Source organism: Onychostoma macrolepis, chromosome 15 (assembly GCF_012432095.1).
Source record: "Onychostoma macrolepis isolate SWU-2019 chromosome 15, ASM1243209v1, whole genome shotgun sequence".
NCBI classification, from domain to species: domain Eukaryota; kingdom Metazoa; phylum Chordata; class Actinopteri; order Cypriniformes; family Cyprinidae; genus Onychostoma; species Onychostoma macrolepis.
Window position 1 is genome coordinate 2,192,329 of NC_081169.1, and position 16,132 is coordinate 2,208,460.

Below are 16,132 nucleotides of genomic sequence, written 5' to 3' on the forward strand. Positions count from 1 at the left end.
TCATTGAACTATTGAATGTAGCGAAAGTTGCATAAAGTTGTTTTTAAACCATTTAGTTTGAGCAAGAACAGACTGCTGCGCTGCTCAATTTGATTACTGATGACGCACTTGAATAATTAGCATTTCGGCAAATAATGGGGACTTGATAAATGTGTTATTCATACATAATAAATGTCTTGGCTTTATGTAGCGTTTATGATTATATTTTGTTGTAAAAGTTATGTCTAGTCACCATTGGGGTGATTAGTGTTGTTGTGTCTTCTATGAGATTCACACTTTCAGTACACACACTTGGTTTGGTGCTGTGTTTGATGAACACTGTAAAAGATTTAGGAGGTCAAAACTCAATTTTGTGTTGACTTGATACATTGATATTTTTCAGTTGGTTCAACTAAATTAACAATGTTCAGATAATTCAATTGAGTCAAATTAAAATTTTCAATGCATCAAGTCAACATGCAATTTTAGGTTTTACAGTGAAAGCAGAGACCAGTCTTTATTGTTAAGCTGACAACAGTTTTTACCCAAAAATGTAAACTGAATCTGGTTGCCTCAAGTTTTTGAGATTACTCAACTTCTGATTTTTATAAGCACTAATGTGAGGGTTTCTTAGCAAGAGAGATCTTGAGAAGGAACGAGCAGGAATATGTGATAAAGATTTGATTTGAGAAAATAAGCATGATAATTGATAAGGATTAAGGTCAGGTGTGTCGAGTGACCCTTAAAGGGCCAGGCCTGCGTTTAATATTCAGGGTGTGGAGCAGAGGGAGGTGAGTGTACATTCAGAGAGTCAGGACCCCGCTGTGACCTCTCTCCATTATTCATCCCCTAGAAAAAAACAGCAGAAATGGAAACTCGGTTCCACCCAGGAGGAGAAAAGCAGCCCTTTAACTCCAGTGCATGGCACTCTGACCCTGGATTAGAAAGGCTGCAGAAAACCCAGGAAATGTTGGACGTTACATTTTTAAACACTCCCTAGGGCTCATTTTAAGGGCCAACAGCGTGCCCTACATCCAGAGAGACGGAGGTAGGAAGGTAGAAGAGGGAAGACACTGTGATCTCTCCAGATGTGTTCAGAGGTAACGTGTGCCTGACATGAGTCTGTGAGTCGTACGACGAGTGAACGTTCAACTGGAAACTGAACAGCTTGAGGATACATATCAAAACAAACACACGCTCCACTGCTGAATCCATTTTCTGAATCGCCCTACTGACTCAAAAAAAACATTTACAGAACACACATTTCATCCTTACAGGGGAAAGAAATTATTTAACACCAAACCTTTTAGCGAAAAAGACAAAAGGAAAAATTAAAAAAACGGAAGGGGACAAACAAAAGAGCAACTGTCATGAAAACCCAGGCAATCGTGTGGGAGTTATAGAGAGACCTCTGAGTCTGTCTGACAGCTCAAGCTATTCAAAGGCAATTGCTGAACATTCATTTTGGATGCAGATATCAAAGATTGAGAAAACACTGAAGGGGGAAAGAAGCAGAACTTACCAGATGTTCTAAACCAGCTTTGATGTTTCCTGTTTCCCTGCAACACAAGAACAAATTTGCTCCATTGTAAATAACGCAAAGACAGCAAGCATCTCATCACCCTGAGCTCCCACTCATTCTCCTCCTCTCACGGATCACCATAATCACTGTATTTAACAGATTTACTGTATTTATCAATAAATGCTCACTGGGCTCCATGAGGGCAGGAGATTTCAAAAGGGCTTTTACTCTCTTTAAAATAATTACAAGTGGAGAGAGTTAGAGAGAAAATGCCACCGGTTAAAGACAGCTGGTCTTCATGAAAATAATGATGCACATAGATGCTGTGTGGGTGTGTTTACATTAAATAACCATTCACTGTCTCATTAATTCATTGATAGACATGTTCAAAAAAAATTTGCAGTCTGGATTTAAATAACCAAATATGTATGATTTAGGATTGAAATAGTGCAGTGGTTAATATGTTTCTGGCTTGTATGTTGGGCGACAATACTTTGAAGCGTAACTGATGCAGTGTGTAGCTTTTCATTTCTCAAACATGTCATACTGTGTACAGTACTGTGCAAACGTCTTAGGCCACTTCTAAATTCAAATTAGACCATTTTCCCTTTTAATAACTCACTTTAAAAGTTATGACCAGCCTTAAAAGAAAAAAAAAAATAGATGACTTTTTAAGACTAGTGCAAGCGGTTTATGCAATTTTAGCCTGATTAATCTTTGTATTATCATCCTGGAATATGGACATGAGTACGTCTTCCAACATGGCCGTTTAAGAAATGAAAATCTACACACTGCATCAGTTTGGGTTAAAAGAATTGCTGCAGAACATGTCAGAAACATATTAATCACTGCAACAATGATCCAGTCCTAGACTCCAGTATTTGCTTATTTAAATCCAAATGGCAACTCTTTTTTGGCCCGGCAGTGTATTTCACAATAGTATTGTTTTAACTGTATTTTTTTTGCTGAGCAGAAGAGACTTGACTTAAAAAAAAAAAAAAATTAAATTTAAAAAATAAAGATTTTACAGACCACAAACAAAAATGTTATCAAAATGATTTCGACTTGCCAAGATTTACTTGTTTTAAAAAATATGACATTCAGTACTGTAAACAATCAAAATACAGCAACACTATTTATTTCACAGGAAAATGTAAAAGGAAAGGACAAAAACAGACTAAAGGCCTCTAAACTAAAGCAAACACAACAGGTGCCATGGAACTTACTGAATGTAACCAGGACAAAAAATATACAAAGATGATAATGTGGCAAACACTGTGTCTGTCTGTGTGTGTGTGTGTGTGCGCGTGTTTGACAAAGAAGCATGGTTAGGAAACATGATGTTAACTAGCCCGTGGCAGCTCAGAAATGACTCCAGTAATCAGGGACATAAAAGCCCATGTGAAACCCACTCCACCCCCTCTCCCCTCCACAAACCCATCCATCCATTCTCCAGCAACCTTTCACTCTTTCCTACTAAAATTATTTCACTACCTGATGATGGCTTTTCTGGGTGACCATTTCCATCTTAACACTGCAAGACCAGCGCAAGCTAACAGATATTCTAATGTACCACACTAATGCAGCAGAACTGTGTTAGAGCACTGGCTAAAAATAAGTTACGGTGGTGACAGAGAGCTGTAATCCTTTAATGAAGAACAATTAGAGGTAAACCATTCCTCACGAAAGAGACAATCTCTCTTCTCTTTCCCCTCATCACACTAATTCTGTTTTCTTTTTATAATCACTTATTCAATTTCACAAGCGCTTATTATATTTGCACCCCCCCCCCCTCCATCTCTCTCTTCTTCTTTTTTTTTGGCCATTTAGCGGCTTCCCCTGTCTATGGCTAAATTACTGTATTCTTCTAATTGTATCTGTCTCTCTTTGGCACACGTCTGTGCAGAAAAAAAAGCATCCTAATTCAATTAGAGCCTTCAAACCAAATCCCAGCACTGCTGAGTGCAGACACAGGAAGACATTATCGGCAAATGAATATAAATTTTTATTGAACTGGTACATCTTCACCTTTTCATTTTTTTAAGCTACATCTTTCTATTTTTTATCTGTCCATTTCCTGCAGGTCTGCGGGGAGCACAGATTTTCATCCCTCTTGTTCCTCCCTGAACACACATCGATTCCTGCATTACACTACAATATTAAATAATTAATATACTTGCCATGATTGATGTTTTGCCTTAGCCCAATATTACATTATCAATCAAACTCGGTTTAATGTAATAATATTGAAAATGTGTCAGGGGTTGTTTGGCTGGTTTACAATTTGTGCGAGAGAGATGAGTGTCGTGAAGCATTTTATGTCGTTTTAATGGACAGTGGCGGAAGATGAAACAAGATGAGTGTTGACCTTGAGCTATGATGTCTGTGGATCAGCTTAAAATGACCTCATTCAACATAAACCAACTCCAGCCAAAACACTGCTCAAGAGCATCACTTCTGTATACTTCGGTGTCAGACATGTTATGTGCTGTTATTTTAGCAAAAACCAACAAATTCTACACTTAGAAAGCTGTCACTGGGGTGATGTCCTTTAAAAAAGTACTAAAATGCTCCACTTAGATACTAATACATAGAAAATATGCACCCTTACAAGTTACAAGTTTACAGGTACAAGTTTTATTCCTCTATTTCTGTCATGTGCCACTGTTGAAATACACTTATCTTTCAGTAATTTATCGATATGACTGCATTGACTGACACCATTGGATTGAACAGAATTAAGCTAGATGATGGCAACATGGTTTTCTGTAGAGTTGTTTTACAGCTGAATCGCGTCCTGCAACACTGACACTGTTGTTGAACTGAAGTGAATCAACACTGAACCGGCTCGAGCTGAATAACAGCATTGCTGTCATTTGTAGAGTTGCCTATAGCTGATCGATTAACTTCACACTGTTATTGATCTGAACTAACTTCACCTGAATAATAACACTATTGTCTTTTAGAGCTGCTTTACAGCAGAATCTGAACTGCCTTCATAGTTCAGATTCCATAATTGATTCTGTCAGGAAAGTTACTTTTAAAATAATGCATTACAGTATTAAATTACTCCATAAAACCTGACCTGTTACTTTAACGTCTGTGGTCATGAAGTCACTTGAGAGGCTCGTGTTGGCCCACCTGAAGGACATTACTGGACCCTTGCTGGACCCCCTGCAGTTTGTTTACCGAGCAAACAGGTCTGTGGATGATGCAGTCAACATGGGACTGCACTACATCCTGCAACATCTGGACAAACCAGGGACTTATGCAAGGATCCTGTTTGTGGACTTCAGCTCCGCTTTCAACACAATCATCCCAGATACCCTTCAGAATAAACTGACTCAGCTCTCTGTAACCACCTCCATCTGTCAGTGGATCTCCAGCTTCCTTACAGACAGGCTCACATCCAACACCCGCACCATCAGTACTGGAGCTCCTCAGGGCTGCGTTCTCTCCCCACTGCTATTCTCCCTCTACACAAATGACTGCACCTCTAAAGACCCCTGTCAAACTCCTGAAGTTTGCAGATGACACCACACTCATCGGCCTCATCCAGGTAGCTGGCTGTCTGGTGCAGTCACAACAACCAAAACAGTGGAGATGATCGTGGACTTCAGGAGAAACCCCATGCTCTCCCCGCACTCACCATCATGAACAGCACTGTGGCTGCAGTGGAGTCATTCAGGTTCCTGGGCACCACCATCTCCCAGGACCTTAAGTGGGACACTCACATTGACTCCATCGTGGGAAACGCGCATATGGCGCATATGACACAGTTTTACTCAGCTGTTATTGAGTCGGTTCTGTGCTCCTCTATAACTGTCTGGTTTGGGTCAGCCAGCAAATCAGATATTAGAAGACTGCAACGGACTGTTAGGACAGCAGAAAGGATCATTGGTGTGCATCTGCCCAACCTTCAGGACTTTTACTACTCCAGAGTGAAGAAACGGGCAGGTAACATCATCACAGTCCCGGACACAACCTCCATCTCTAATTATTGCCTCTCTCTCAAGTACAACCCGAATTCTGGAAATGTTGGGACGTTTTTTAAATTTGAATAAAATGAAAACTAAAAGGCTTTCAAATCACGAGCCAATATTTTATTCACAATAGAACATAGATAACATAACAAATGTTTAAACTGAGAAATTTTAAAATGTTATGCACAAAATGAGCTCATTTCAAATTTGATGCCTGCTACAGGTCTCAAAATATTCAGTACGGGGGCATGTTTACTATGGTGTAGCATCTCCTCTTCTTTTCAAAACAGTCTGAAGACATCTGGGCATCGAGGTTATGAGGTTCTGGAGTTTTGGTGTTGGAATTTGGTCCCATTCTTGCCTGATATATTGCCAGCAGCTTGCCTTTCCAGTTGCTGAAGGCTGAAGCCGCCATGCCAACTTTTTTGAGGCCTGTAGCAGGTATCAAATTTGAAATGAGCTCATTTAGTGGATAAAAGTGTAACATTTCTCTGTTAAAACATTTGTTATGTTCTCTATGTTCTATTGTGAATAAAATATTGGCTCATGTGATTTGAAAGTTTTTTAGTTTTCATTTTATTCAAATTTAAAAAATGTCCCAACATTTCCGGAATTCGGGTTGTACTATGTAAATACATATGCATATTTTCTATACAGCTGTACATATTGAGTAAATAATGCACAAATCTGTACATAAATATTCTGTTCCAGATTCATACACATTATTATTTATTGTTACGTCTTATTTAAATGTTTCTGTTCTCATGACAGATATATATGTATATATGCATATATGCATATATGTATATATGCATATATGTATGTATGTATGTATGTATGTACCAAGAGCTTCTTAAAAAACCACAAGAATTTCCTCATGTGTTTGCACACACTTGGCGAATAAAGCTAATTCTAAAAATGTAACTAATTGCATTACTTAGTTACTTTTTATGTAAAGTAATGCATTAATGTTACTTTTGCGTTACTTTTTTTCCATCTGGGCTGAGCTTGCTTATTTTTTTTTTATTTATTTTTTTTTAATTAAAGTAACTTAGATATTTTGATGTAAATGTTACTTCCTGTTATCTCTGTGAACCTGCTTTGACACAATCTGTATTGTATGAAGTGCTATAAAAATAATAATGACCTGACAAAGGTACTGCCCCAGTGACAGCTTTTATGTCTCAAAATGTGTGAATTAAAAAAAATAAAAAATAAGAAAGAGAATAAAGTTAGTAAATGCAAATAAGCAATTCTCAAAAAACATGGGAACACAAATCATAACATTGGTTAAAAAAAAAAAAAAGATGCAGGTGAGTTTGATGACTGTTGGATAAACACAATACAGAACCTGTACAAGACAGAAAAAGTGCAAAGAGAGAAGAGGAAAACCAAATAATACAACATTTGTCTTCTATGCCTGTGCTTGTAGTTGTACAGTAGTCAATTATCTCCTTTTCTATGAAAGACTGAAGGAGATAGAAATCCACATGAGCAGGAAAATATTACTTTTGTGAAGATGTTACTTTAAAATCGTGCCCAATCGCATTACTGTAGTTGTAGCAAGAGGTTTTGGTAAGGTTACACTTTATTTTGATAGCCCACTTTACACATTCTACTAACTATATGTAACTTCACAACTACATTTCAAATAGCAGTCATTAGAGTATTAGTAGACTGGGTTAGTAGAATAAGATGACGTACTTGCAAAGTGACTTATAGTCAGAAGAATGTCCATCAAAATAAAGAGTTGTTGGGGAGGTCCCACTTTATATTAGGTGGCCTTAACTACTATGCACTTACACCAAGAAATAAGTACAATGTACTTATTGTGTTCATATTATAATGCAAAACACTTCTGCTGCTGTTGAGGTGGGATACGGGTAAGGTTAGGGACAGGTTTGGTGGTTTGGGTAGGTTTAAGGGTGGGTTAAGGTGTAAAGGATGGGTCAACAGTGTAATTATAAAAGTAATTACAGAAACTAATGACAGATGTAACTACATGCAGGTATTTTATGAAAATAGAAGTACAATGTAAAAAATTGAATGTACACAATAAGTGTATCGTATCAAATATTAATGTAAATGTAAATACATAGTAGTTAAGGCAGTCTAATATGAAGTGGGACTGTGTTTAAATTTGTCTTGAAAGTTTTAGATTCGTCCAAGCTGTGGTTACTGTTTTGATAAATGTGTTTTTAGATTTCAGAAAATGTGAAACAGACCAAAATTTAAGTCATTATTTACTAAAAATACTATCCATTGTCCAGCAAATGTGAGAAAGTTAGAGAGGAAGGTTTCAGGTGGTTGGACTGCTGTGCATAAAGGACTACAGCCATGGTGTGATCACTGTAGGCTTTCATCGTATAGAAAGATAATTGTAAATATTCTACTAAACTTCCCCTTCTGCGTTCGATGAGAAAAAAAAGAGAGAGAATACAAATTTATGACAAAGGTGAGTAAATGAGAGCTCTTCCAAATTATCCAAATTCAAACTGAAACTGCAGTTCAAACTTCACCTTCAAAACTGAAAGCTGACATAAAAGGCAAAGAGAGAGAGAACCTCAAAAACAGAGAGCTAATAAAGAAGAGATCGGTCAATGAACGAGGAGTCAGCATGGAGGACGGGAAAAAAATGTTCCCTCTCCATGGCTTCCCGTAAAGAGGTCATTATTTATCTCGACTTAATTAAGTAAAAGAGGACAAACAAGTCAAAGTGTTAACAGAGCTCGATGCAATGCCAGCCATTTGCTTACAAGTCAATAGTGCCAAATAGGAAACGCCTGACCAATCTGTCAAATACAAGAGGTCCTGACTGACGGGTGTGTGTGTGTGTGTTTATTCCTGCTACATCATCTCCATGTGTTATTATCCTTCTCTTCTGAAAGCTCCTGTTCTCCATCTCTCTGTCTGTCAACTTGTCCTCTGCACAGGTACGGCAGAATTAATTAAAGCCCAAGCAGCAAATCAACACTCATTTGTGGTCAAGTTTCAAATAAACCCATTATGCTTTTTATTATTTTTTTTTTTTTCGTTTTGAAATTACTCTCTCTCCATCATTTCATCAGGCTGCTTGACATGGCCAAGATGAGTAGATCTTAATTTCTTTGAATGAAAGAGTTCAAATGTGAAAGCAGAGATCAGTCCAGCGCTCAACAGATGCATTAATGTGCAGCTTTAATAGGCAGTGCTTCAGTTCTGGCCCACTTTAACCCTCGCAGCGCCATACAGGTGTCTAAACACGGGTCAAAGCAGGATCTGCAGGGCCATTTCAACCGAGGGAGTCCCTGGAAGGCAATTTTTTTGCATAGGGAATACATTTGGCCAGCGGTGGTCCTGGGTCAAAGTGACACAGCTGTTTTAAATATTATCTACATTGTCCCGTTTTTTTTCAAAGCCAATTCCTCTCACTTTGCACCGGAACCGCAAGTGTTGTTCATTAAACAATGAACATGTTATAAAAATGTCTTGCTTCAATAATTTGTTATATAATACGGATGTATTTTTTCAGGAATTTTCATAAATGATTGTCTGTAAAATTAATAGTTGCTAACTTAAATATAGCAAATCACACATGCATCACTCCAAATCCCATACTGTTTAAATTACATTTGAAAGAAATACTACTTCCTCCGTTTGACCATAACTAAATCTCATCACTAAATCTCATTTTAACATATTTATTAAATGGATACGCCCTTATAAATATAGATTATCCATCTGAACATTAACATTTGCGAGATTATGCCCATCTGAACTGTTTTGAGGTAGAGTGAACTTATTGTTGTTAATAAATAAAAAAAGAATGTTTTCTTTTTTGTACATTAAAATAGTAAGCAATCACACAGAAGTTTTAAAGTGCCCCATTATGCTATTTTAAAGGTTCCTGACTTTGTTTTAGTGGTCCTTCAATAGCTTTACATGCATCTAAGGTCAAAAACACTTTTATTTTCTCATAATATACATGAATTTTCTCAATATTTTTTTAGTCTTCAAGACATGGTGACAAATCAATATGTCTTGAACTTTGACACTTTTGATACTTTTACATTCACAAATAGCTATATGGCACTACATGGAATTTAATATCAATAAAACCAAAACGGAGACACTTTAAAGGGCAAGCTGCAAAACTATTGATTATGAAATTTATGAAATTTAGACTGCTTTTTAACACTATTTGTCCTAAATATTTTAAGTGAATCTTAAGGAAAATATATATTAAAAAAAAGACCCAATAAAGATGTCTTCATCTAAACAGAGAAGACAGACTCATAAACAGAGTTTGTAAGCAATATGAAAAAGTAATACAAGTGGCATTATGCCTTGTCCACTGTGTCAGTGAGTGCTCATATGTTGTCCAATGCCTGATTAAAAAACAAAAAAAAATCATGGTGGGTTTATTAAAGAAGATGATGATAATGGAGAGACGCATCCTTCACCCACATGATCCACTCATCAATGTCTCTCCGGCTTCCTGTGTGGCAGGGAAATGACAGGAGAGCCGAGGAGAGCGTGGCAGACTGATAGACTTGGCTGTGCAATAAAATGGAGGACAAGAAGGTTGATTGTCATCTCCATATCACGTACTTAGCAGCGGCAGTGAATTGAAATTGAAATTGTGTTCCTGAGTGTATAGCACTGCTGGCCCTTTTGATTTTTCTGTTAAACTGTTCAGAGAGGAGGGGCAGGCAGATACACACACACACACACACACACACACAGAGTGCGCTGGTATAAGGTTGCCGCCATCACATCTCAGCATAAGTAGGTTGATAATAGCAAAGGCTGGCCAGTGAGTCTTTAATCAGATCAAAACACTTCTTCTTTTAGAGCTCAAGTCCCTAAAAAGAGAGCGAGAGACACAGAGAGGGTGGGATAGAGAGCTTTAGAAACAACAAAACTGGGCTCTTAGCATAATCCTAGCACAGCAGAGATTCAAAATCCATTACAAACCAGGAAAACTCTCCACCGGTCCATCATACGAGACAAAAGGAGAGAAAGAAAGGCTTCAGGGTTAGACGGCAACACAAGACTACAGCTTTCTTCAGCTTCTCCTGTGTGGTCAGAGCTGCTCTTTCCCTGGCAGGTTTTGGAGCAGACAAGTGTTCATGCGTCAGATGAGTGTTTGAAGGGATTACCATTTACTCGCCTTAATGTCATTGTAATGCAATATTTCATTTCATTTTTAGTCTATTGCACAACAAAAAAGAAGCTATTCTGAAGAGCGATGGTCCAAACAACATTGGGCCCCACAGACTGAGACATTCATTTATTCTTTCTGGAGCTATTATGGGTTTAGAAAGACAAGGTGAGGTGAGTTAACAGGACCGGCTTTTAATTTTTTGGCTAAAATGTTCATTTAAAAGAAGAGTTTATCAAAAAATGAAAATGCTCCAAAAAGAATAAATAAATGTCTCAGTCCGTGAGGCCCAAAGTTGTTTGGACCATATGACAAAAATCAATACAATAACTTGATGAACTGCAGTTTGCAGTTTAAATGAACACTAGAGGCAGTAAAACGCAAACAACTTTTATTCCTTTTCACACAAATAACAATTTACAGGGCCAGAATTTCAATTTCAGATTTTCCCACAATTCTTCTACAATCAACTGCCTTTGTTTTTTTTATTCTATACTGTTCTCTGAGGTCCACTTATAATGTTATCAAGATATTTACATTAAAAAACATCATAATTTAGAAGTAATAGGCAATTTAACCCCCCTCATCAGAACGCTCTGTTTGAATAGGCGTGGAGGATCGTAGACTCGGAAGTAAATGCTACTGCTGTTACTGGCTAACAGTTGTGTAAGTTTGACAGCGTAACTTTCCTCATAGATGGACGCTGCTGTGATAATAATACATATCAAACGATCTGTAATAACAGACAAAGCAATAGTGATCACGTAATGAAAATAGTTACTCACTTGTGTTGCGACATTACTGTCGGATCCAATATAGTCGCACAGCATCATCTTTTAGTTTCAATCTTTCTGAAAATCCGGTGGGTCGAGGCTAAACAGGCAGTGATGTAGAATCGGTGGGCGTGGCTAAACAGGCAGTGATGTAGAATCGGTGGTCGGGGCTAAACAGGTAGTGATGTAGAATCGGTGGGCGGGGCTAAACAAGTAGTGCTGTAGAATCGTGAGAAGGACTAAACAGGCAGCAATGCCGAATCGTAGGCAGGGCTAAACAGGCAGCGCTGTAGAATCGGGGGGGGGGGGCTAAACAGGTAGTGCTGTAGAATCATGAGAAGGACTAAACAGGCAGTGATGTAGAATCGGGGGCTAAACAGGCAGCTGTAGAATCAGTGGGCGGGGCTAAACAGGTAGTGATGTAGAATCGGTGGGCGGGGCTAAACAAGTAGTGCTGTAGAATCGTGAGAAGGACTAAACAGGCAGCAATGCCGAATCGTAGGCAGGGCTAAACAGGCAGTGATGTAGAATCGGTGGGCGTGGCTAAACAGGCAGTGATGTAGAATCGGTGGTCGGGGCTAAACAGGCAGCGCTGTAGAATCGGGGGCTAAACAAGTAGTGCTGTAGAATCGTGAGAAGGACTAAACAGGCAGCAATGCCGAATCGTGAGCAGGGCTAAACAGGCAGCGCTGTAGAATCGGGGGCTAAACAGGTAGTGCTGTAGAATCATGAGAAGGACTAAACAGGCAGTGATGTAGAATCGGGGGCTAAACAGGCAGCGCTGTAGAATCGGTGGCGGGGCTAAACAAGTAGTGCTGTAGAATCGTGAGAAGGACTAAACAGGCAGCGATGTAGAATCGTAGGCAGGGCTAAACAGGCAGCGCTGTAGAATCGGGGGCTAAACAGGTAGTGATGTAGAATCGGTGGGCGGGGCTAAACAAGTAGTGCTGTAGAATCGTGAGAAGGACTAAACAGGCAGCGATGTAGAATCGGGGGCTAAACAGGTAGTGATGTAGAATCGGTGGGCGGGGCTAAACAAGTAGTGCTGTAGAATCGTGAGAAGGACTAAACAGGCAGCAATGCCGAATCGTAGGCAGGGCTAAACAGGCAGCGCTGTAGAATCGGGGGGGGGGGGCTAAACAGGCAGCGATGTAGAATCAGTGGGCGGGGCTAAACAGGTAGTGCTGTAGAAGCAGACATTGATCTTCTTCTGGAGAGGCGGTGCTTAGCCACACTATTACATCATAGAGTAAAACATTCCTTCAATGTAAGCTGTTTTTAGAGTAATGAGAAAGTTTTGAGTTCTGAAACTTACAGGATCTTTTTATAGTGCAATGACTTCTTATATGTCAAAAGATCAAGGGATCATTTTGCTTTCTCAGTTCATGACCCCTTTACAGGTAGGGTAGGCGATTTTGGAGAGGCTAGCAATAGCAAGTTAGCTTTAAAAGCATAATATCCCACCCTCCCTACAAATCACGCTCCAAAGCCACACCTCCAGAACACATGACCACGCACAGGCAGACCAGAGACTAACCAGCGACATGATGAGATGGCGTCAATGCTGTCAGATTACCTCGTGTCTCATTCACTGCTGAGAAAACATTACAGTACAAAGCACAATATTGCAACAATAACGCCTTCCGTTCTCGTTCGCTTGATGTATGGGTTTCTAGTTTTGCTCAGTAGCTCACACCATACGGCGTTGCACTTATGAGGCGATGAGCTCCAAACAAATCCTGTGAAACTACAGTCTGACAAAACAGCACAAACCCACGAAGAAGCAAGTTAAAATAGAACGGTAGCATTAGTGAATGTGTTTTTATATCATCTTTGCATTTGTTAACACTATCATGAAGGTTTAGGGTTGGGTTTGGTGTATGGGGTTTATTATTTTTCAACACCTTTTAGCAACACTTAATGGATATTTGAATTCTGCACCGCCACAATACATACCTGAAGCAACGTAATAAAAGCACAGCAATATGTGCCACAATCACGTACTGAACAAGTGATTTAGTGCCACTCACTAGATATTTCGCTTTGAAAGTGCCATGAATTGTGCAGTAAGGTACATATTATCGGTGTTGCAGAAATGCCGCCACAAGCACATATTTTCAATGAGCCTGGGTTGTAAATTTGCCATTACAAAAAAATGTACATTGTTCACACACATTTAAAGGGCACCTATTATGCCCCTTTTTACAAGATGTAATATTGGACTTGGGTGTCCCCAGAATGTGTCTGTGAAGTTTCAGCCCAAAATACCCCACAGGTCATTTATTATAACAGCTGGAAAATGTCATTTTTGGGTTGTGTCTAAAAAAAGATACCGCCAGAAGAGGGCGTCGCATATACGTCTCTCTGGATTGCATATCTACAACAATACAGCCGGTAAAAGCAACATAACTGAAAGCGAGAGAACCAGTGTTTAGCCGTACATATGGGAAGTCAAATGCACTGAAAGTTGGACAAAACAGCGCAATGTTACAGAGCTCGTGCCGCGCTGACCTGTCATCGGCACGCATAAATGTACCGAGCCGCACAACTGCGCTACAGGACGAATCTCACGCTACGAACGGCGCAAACTAATCTCACAAGCACGGTGCTGATGAATTCAAAATACTTAATGTACGCACACAAATGCTAAGCACTATAACGACATGACATTCACAAAGGAATAGGTTGATTTTGAGGTGCATTACCTTGAACAATGAAAGTATCTCTTATGTTACACTTATGTTCAGTCTTACATCCAAACACAGAGCATTGGGATTGCTTGTGAGACATTGTTGACAATACATCTGCTCGAGCGTGGAGAAAATGGAGGAGAGTGTACAGCCGCTGAGGACGGAAACTATAGCAATGCAGGGCTGTCAATCAACACCCGTGGCCCGGCCCTCCGAAATGTGACGTCACTCTGCAGTGAGAATCAAAACGGCAGGCCTAGTGAGACTGACTTGGTTTAAAGCGGATCAAAAAATGAGGAGTAGGTGGATTTTTATTATTGTAGGGTGGTTGTGTTCACACACTGCCAACACACATTTATGTCCAAACACCATGTAAAAGTGGATTTTGCATAATAGGTGCCCTTTAAACTGAAGACATAGTGCAAGTCTTATTGAGTGCTTTTATAATACTGGATGACTTTCCCTTAGACTATGTCCACTATGTTGTCTTTTCTGTGGAATGGTTTGCCACTGAAGATTAAATCCACTCTACTGATGATTTCAAAAGCAGACTTAAGACATTTATTTTCACAGTGTTTGAGTATGTAATCAGGGGTATTATAATTTAGGTTAGTTGTTTTTAGTAGGGTCTTTTTATGTAATCTTGGGTAATTCTGAAAGTGCTTTATAAATAAAGATTGACTTTGCTTGGACAATTTTTGCCGACAGTAAAAACTAGGCCAATACACCAGTGCATTATTGCAGCGTTATGATCAGAAATGTGGAGAGCTTATCTTAACTTTACATTCTGCCCTCAGGCTCCTGCATAAGTTGCTTTTCATTGCATCAGGGAGCCTGTTATATTATTTATATACATTAAAAGAACTTACCAATACCTACATGAAATTGTAAACTGTCTAACATATTAAATAATGAACTATACTAACAGTCTTAATCATGTCACAATAGTACAAAGAAAATGTTATGGCTTGTTTAGAGGCCTGTTCCGGTTTCAGTGGTACACAGGTAAGTTGGATACACAAGGTGCAGTATTGAAACAGCTCATGGAAATAATCCAGTGCAGTCAGACAATGTTATGGCATCTGTCATGGCAGCATGTAAAAAGGTGGCACCAAATAAAAACAGAATCGAAGAGCAAGTGAGAAGGATGGAGAAACGAGCACTTATTCATTGGCAAAAGGCAGCCATGCACTCACAGACACAGCAGTTAATAAGATAATCATCTGCAGCATTGCCCTGCTATTGTTCATCACACCTTGACCTGAAGAATACAGACGCATCTCCATCACCTTTAACCTGATACACACACACACACAAACACAGTGTTTAGGGAAACACAAGCCTGTACAACTCTTCTAACACATGTGCTCCATCTCCACTCCTCTCTTAAATCCAAGATCATAAATCTCTAGACTCAAAGCTCAACAATGACAAACCAAATAGCTATTCCCTCTAGTAGCCCTCAACACTGATCAATTATGTCATTTGACAGAACAATTGTGTATTTCATGGCTAAGGAGCATTTAAGGCACAAAGTGAAGTATTAATTACTGTTAATAACTAGTGTTATCAAAGGAATCGATGCCAGTAACAAGTCAATAATGATATTTGAAAAATGGTACCAGGTCTTAGGAAGCCGCTTTCCAAAACTCCTGCTCTGTGAAGGGCATCAAAGGTGTCTATTTACAACCTGGTTTAAAGCATTGAGAACTGCAGCACTGTTAAGTGCATGAAGCAACAACCAATCACAGGTGCTTAAGTCAGAATCCACTCTCAAAATGACGTTTTTGTTCAACTCACAACAGCAAATCCTTTCTTAATAACCAACAAAGTCTGAACACAATGTAAATAACAGAGTGATTGTGCAGTGTAGTCAGCCTCAATGATTATAAAGAGACTGTTTTTTGCTCACGTTCTATATATATATACATATTAGTGCAGTCAAAATTAGCGCGTTAACACAGGCGATTCATTTTTTTTCAGTTTAATGCGTTAAAAATATTTAACGCAAGTAACGCAGGGGCAGGGCTATGGTTGGCCAC

The 16,132-nt window shown here is 39.1% G+C and overlaps 1 protein-coding gene across 1 annotated transcript in view; it reads right to left on the bottom strand.

Annotated features, from left to right (window-relative positions):
* The window catches only part of rsrc1 (arginine/serine-rich coiled-coil 1), a 144,472-nt gene that overhangs the window by 71,304 nt on the left and 57,036 nt on the right, over positions 1-16,132 (bottom strand). The window contains exon 5 of the mRNA XM_058799579.1: positions 1,502-1,538. Within this exon, the coding sequence (XP_058655562.1) occupies positions 1,502-1,538 (37 nt within the window). The remainder of the gene's footprint in view (positions 1-1,501; positions 1,539-16,132) is intronic.